The 6,000-nt window shown below is 39.3% G+C and overlaps 1 protein-coding gene across 1 annotated transcript in view; it reads right to left on the bottom strand.

Moving 5' to 3' along the window:
• Positions 1–3,251: 3,251 nt before the first annotated feature.
• The window catches only part of ell2 (elongation factor for RNA polymerase II 2), a 33,103-nt gene continuing 30,354 nt past the window's right edge, over positions 3,252–6,000 (bottom strand). Inside the window, exon 12 of the mRNA XM_028447285.1 lies at positions 3,252–4,044. Coding sequence (XP_028303086.1) covers positions 3,934–4,044 — 111 coding nt within the window. The 3' untranslated portion in view covers positions 3,252–3,933. The remainder of the gene's footprint in view (positions 4,045–6,000) is intronic.

The raw sequence follows: 6,000 nt of genomic DNA, 5'->3' as shown, positions 1-6,000 counted from the left end.
TGAATGAGCTCCATGCCTTGTCAGTTGATGAGGCTTGCTGCCGCTGGCATCCTGACAGTTAAAGTGTTTCCCTTTGGCTTAATGCAGCCTCTGTACCAAAGGTGGTTTTGTCTGCTCACCACACTCGTCCATTGCAACTTGCCCACTTCGACACTGGGGTACCCTCTTAGCCTCTGTGTCCGGTGTGGGCACTCAAGGCATACATGCGCTCCACTGCTGGCATACGGAAGTCTGGCTGCCTGTTTGTCAGCTTTCCTGGCCCTCTGTCAAAGCAGCATCTTGCCCACTGTATTGTAAAAGTTGTCACAAAGGCTTATACTTTACATGGGAGTTCACTGCCTTCTGGAGTGAAATGCCATTCCACGAGGGGTATTTTGACCTTGTGGGCTGCTATCCATGGGGTTTGCTTGGACGTGATCTGTGCAGCGGCCTTGTGGTTGACCAAGAACACATTCGCAAAATTCTATAGGATGAACGTGGCTTCGTCTCGGGCGCTGGAAGGTGTTCTCCGGCGGCATTCATCGTCACAGTGAGATGAGGTGTCTGACATTGGCTCCTCGTGACCTTGCTGGTATTTGTCATCTAGTGCTTGAAGCACAGCCACTGGCGGTCAGTAGGGATGAAATAGAACAAAGGTGACCGAACTATGGTTCTATGAATCCCGGATGACAGCCAGAGGAAGCCTCATGCTCCCAAGAAGGTTTCACAGGACTAAGCTCCCGGTGTCATGTGATCATATAGACTCAAGTGACCCACCGAGAGGTCACAGGTGACATTGTTTGCTACATACGTAACCTTTGCTCTTTTGATTGTAAACTTGTTTAGAGTTGTCTTTTGATGAAGGTTGTTTGGGGTAGACAATGGTATTCTGTGTGCATTTTTCTACAGGGACAATGAAGTTGACATCCAAATATCAGTTTCTTGATAGGATAGTCGTGGATATGTTTTCATAGTGATCAATATTCTATGATACACTCATTTTGAACACTAAAATAAAATGTACCTCTTTGAACTGATGTAAAAAAAAACAGTTGTTAAATATTTAGGAAATTGATCAATTTTTAGGTGTTATATTATCCCCCAAAGTTGTCAATTATTAAACTAAGTATTTATGGGAGATACTAACTTAAGACAAACAAGTTTGATTCATAAAGGCCCTGAATAATTGCTGGCAACACCTTAGTATGAGGGAAATAACACATTTTCAAAATCTAGGAATCCAATGAAGTGACTTATTCAATATAAAAGGTATATTTTGTGTATTCTCAATTTAAAAAAAATCCGAGCTCGTAAAAATTAACATAAACCCTCGTCCCAAACTCAGAGAGGATGATTTGCTTTGTTTTCCCAGGTTGCCTGTGCACCCACAGAAGTAGGCTACAAGAAACACGCAGGCAGATGAGGCAAGCAGATGTCTTGTTAACTGTGTGGGACAGGAATGACTTCAGGGCATTCATTTCCAGGGACCAAACAAGTCTGTTTCAGGGGAAAGAAATGAAATGCAACTTAATTGGTATGGTGTATCCTAATTTTATGTTGAGACACCACCTACAAACCTAATTGTTTAACTGTACAAAAATGATTCCATTAGGGCAAGAGTTGCTGTTTGGCATGCTTTAAGTGTTCTGCATTTTATACATTTGCTTATTCCTTTCAAGCACATCACATCAGATTTTACATCATTATGCAAGGAAACGACAATTTTTTATTTCATGAACATAGGTTTAATTTTGTTTAAGATCAAACTTTTCAGAGACAAACTTTGGATGCTTGAGATACTAAAATCCATATTTAAAGCCTTGGTCCAGCAGCAGGCAGTACTGTTTACCATGTTACCTTGACCACGCCAATTTTCCAAATGAAAGAAACTCAAACCATAAGGGATGTTCAAGGAAAGCGAAAAAGACAAACATGTTTATGGTAAATTTCTTTTATTAAACGTCTTATGCGTTTTCAGGTAGACAGCATCAGATTTCAAAATCCACCTGATGTATCGTTACTTTTTTGTGTTCAAACATAAGACAATCGTTAACTCAAAAGTAAGACTTTTAACCAAAACTCTCTTTGCCTGCCACATCATTTTGAGTCACTTAACAGTTGTTGTTCCGACCAACTCAAGTCTCTGAGATTAACAGAATTCTGAGCGATGCATTTAGTTACGGCAAAACCTGTGTAAAAGCAGTTCAAAGTAAAACACTGATCCTGTAACCCACTGCTAAGAAGACAGGCACCAGCCATAACAACTGCTAGACAAGTGCTGATTTTGTTTAGTCAACAGAAGGTTACAACTCAGTTGAGTTCATATTGATGTGAAATGGTTTCTGACAAAGGAACAAAACAGCCAGTCCACTGCAGGGACTCACCGCTTGAAACAATGTCAGAAACAACTTGACAACAATATTTCCAACATTTGGTGCCACATTTGTTTCTGATGAAGGACAAACACCAAATACTTTACATGGGACACCTGAGTTGACGCCAATATTTGAGTCGTAACACTACAGCAACCAATCACTTGTTGACGCTGTGGAAGTACCGTGGTACCACAAAGGCATTCATTTTGGCATTCTAACATAAGCTTGTAAACAAATCTTCCCTTGTTAAATTACAGAATCCTCTGTATGCTGTTCAGCCATTCGTTCAAACATAAAACTTAATCTGTACCAGTGTTTTTGGAAAAAGCTGGTTTCAAGTTCTTCACGACTCCTGTTGACAGTAAAACATATCGAACACCATGACAGATGTGTCCTCTGTATATTTATGAGCAAAAAGTCGTCATCCACCAAACAATTTCGTCCAGTTTGTCGAGGACACCGGAAAGTAAAGATCTCTTTAAATAGGATCACATACTCTTTCTCCAGCCAGGCTGATCCCTGGAGCTCTGGCTGGCTAACATTATAGCAGCTTTTTTTGTTAGTTTTCACACTTTTTTCTTTACACCTTTTTCTCCATACAATTCACATTCATACATGTGTATGCACATGTTTGTAATACTCCTAGACTGAACATCTTTTTTTCCTCCATTACAGACATTTAAACGGCCATTCACACTCACATACACCCATTTCCAGTCAGTTGTAGTTCCTTAGTGAAGCCTGTGGCCCAATAGATGTCAACTTGATACATTTCCCTGTGTAAACATCTTAAGGCACCCAGAATGCACCAGGAACTTCACAAATTGTTTGGTGCAGAAAACGGCAGGGCATCCTTCACGTAACCCAACCCTCCATCACCCTGTGGTCATTAACTACTAAATACACAATCCACGAACACTGAGGTGTTTCCTTTCACCACCATCTATTTTCCCCCTCATCCTTCAACGCAGTATTCAAGCCTGAGAACACAGACCAGCTTAGAGTGAAAGAGAAGGAAATAAGACAAGAGTGGAAATCTGTTATACAGAGTATGACACAAGATCCTTTGTGGAAAACACAAGGAGTACTTAGATTTAAGAAAAGAAATTCTACACCATTAGACCTAAAATAAATACATTATTTTTCCCCACATTTTTTTTTTTTAAATACTTATTTTCTCTGGCGCTCAAAAACATGTTTTATTCTAAAGAGAGAGTCTTGCAAAAAGGAGGGGAAAAAATATTCTGCAAATACTGCACATGCAAACCACAAGTTCAGTGGCATCAAATTTCAAAGGAACAAGTAGAGAGAGGAAACATAAAGGAAAAGATCAGGGTAAAATAAAAAGTTAGATATTCTTGGTTTTCAGGCAACAGTGACACCAGTGAAATAAAAAGATCAGGAAGACAAATGAATGAAGCATATGTGGCAGAAAAAAAGAGAAAAGGAGACAGAAGGCTGCAAAAACAGAAACATAAAGGTGATGCCAATAAATAAATGCCGGTTGGACTCCATCTCCCGGTGTGATAGCGTGGTGTCGATACTGATCAATGACGATGTTTGTGTGATGCTCTCAGCTTCAGGTCGGAGCTCTATGCTGATCAAAGTCGGCTATAAGCCGCTTGATGTAGGCCAGCTTGTTGTGCAGATACTCGCAGCGCAGCTTCTCCTCGTGGTAGTTTGGGTTGAGCTGCATCCGGGGGAAAAATGTCAGTTTTAGCAGCAAAGATTACAGTACAGCACCCAACATTTCATATTCATATCACATTTTTAACTGTAAGGTGTTTAGGCAGACAGCATGTCCTCCCTTTGACTTGATATTCATAAATAGCTGCCAGACTGAGATCTGACTAAGGATGCTACTAGCAACTATTTTGGTTTTTAAGTTGACCAATTACTATTATGGAAACTAGGCAAGTATCTCGATTTTCTTTTTGTTTTGAAAATGGAAGCTTTTCAGCTAATCCTTGTTTCGAGCTGAAACACGCTCATTTACCTGTAACTGTAATCAGCTTTTAAGGAAAATTTTTAGCAGTTTGTTTATGCGAGCATGTAGTATATCGTCTTAAGAACAGAGTCTCATCAGCACTAGCATTTTATTTGTTCAGAACTCAATAAAAGAACCTGCGGTGAGGCCTCCTTACATCACTATGGCAAACGTTTGTGGAACAGCCCCAAGGCTACAGATCAGGTGTGTGAAACTCTAAACCAAATTTGAGGGACAATATTGATCACAAGCCAAATCCCTATAGAGTTCATGAGGTAAACCACTATCCAGTTCACCAAATAGTTACGCTCAGGGCTTTTAATTAAAAATTAACGTTGGCGGGTAACATTGTAGCATTACTAGCCATTTTGCCTGGTGAAAAACGAAACAAATACCACTGTGTCTGTTTGAATCAGCAGGCTGCAGAAACGATGCAATAACTCATTGTTGCCAGATTGGGCTGTTTTCTGCCAAGAAAATAGAGGGGTTTTGTGTGTGTTTAGACTTTAAAAGGTAATGTATATCTGGCAACACTGCTTGTTGTACTAATCCTACATTTGATATGAACACTATGTTGTGACGTGTCACACAACAATTGGCTACGTGCTTATTTTAGCGTGATTGTTATTGTTTGGTGTCGGAGCGGCACAAAAAACAAACAATAGGAGCTGAAATTAAGTTGTAAAATGAGTTAGGAAAAAACAAAACATCGGGTGCTGTAAAACCTGAAGTGCAAAAAACTAAGGCTGCTGCCGACACAGAGGAAAACGAAGATGAAAGAGGATCTGAAAAGAAGAAGAAATTGAGGAGTTTTAATACTAAATGGATGTCGCGTCGTGAGTGGCTGGTATTCCACCATTAAAATGTTCACTATACAGTTTGTGGGGAGTGGGATTTGTTTACATTTGTTAGTGAAACATTTTCTCTCTACAGTGCATGTAATTCTTAGTACTGATTACTTCTATTCTTTATAACTTCAGTGTTCCAGGGATTCAATTTTCATCTGAGTTAGTTAAGTTAGTTTGTTTATTAAGTTATGAGAATATACTGTATAAAAAGTTCACTTCTCCAAAACACCCAAAGTTCCATATTGCACCTTTTAGGCATCGTTATAACATTGTTTTTAAATTAAAGGTTTATATTTTTAACCAATTCCTGCACTCAACTAAAGCAAACTATTGAAAGAAACATGAATGCTTAAATCTTTTCTGTGGCACTTGATGTAGCTTATTTTCACTGGAAAAAAAATTGGCTGGTGGAAAATCTGGTTGGCTGGTAACTTTAAGAATCTAATAGCCATGCTGGCTGGTGATCTAACAAGTTAAGTTAAAGTCCTGGTTGCACTACACTGGTGAATATTCAAAGTGCAGTACAACATTTGACTGAATAGATTGATTCTGTCAGCAGGTAGCAGTGTTGGCTTTGCTAGATTGAGTATTAATGTCCTGCTAAAACAACAGTAATAAAGAGCAGTGTTGAGTCATAGGCTGCCAATAACATGAGTCACTAATTTAAGTTACTAAGTAGCAACATGAAATCCTTAGAACTAAAGTACCACAGAGTAAAAACAAATACTTCCCAGGGTGAGGAAGAAGTGCATAAACTCCGGAAAACAATCACCAGGAATAAATAGTTGCTCCCTGGTAAAGATAGTAGCTC

The sequence above is a fragment of the Gouania willdenowi genome, chromosome 5 (genome assembly GCF_900634775.1).
Source record: "Gouania willdenowi chromosome 5, fGouWil2.1, whole genome shotgun sequence".
Classification (NCBI taxonomy): Eukaryota; Metazoa; Chordata; class Actinopteri; order Blenniiformes; family Gobiesocidae; genus Gouania; species Gouania willdenowi.
The sequence above is the reverse complement of the archived record's forward strand: the minus strand, read 5'-3'. Positions and strand labels throughout refer to the sequence as shown.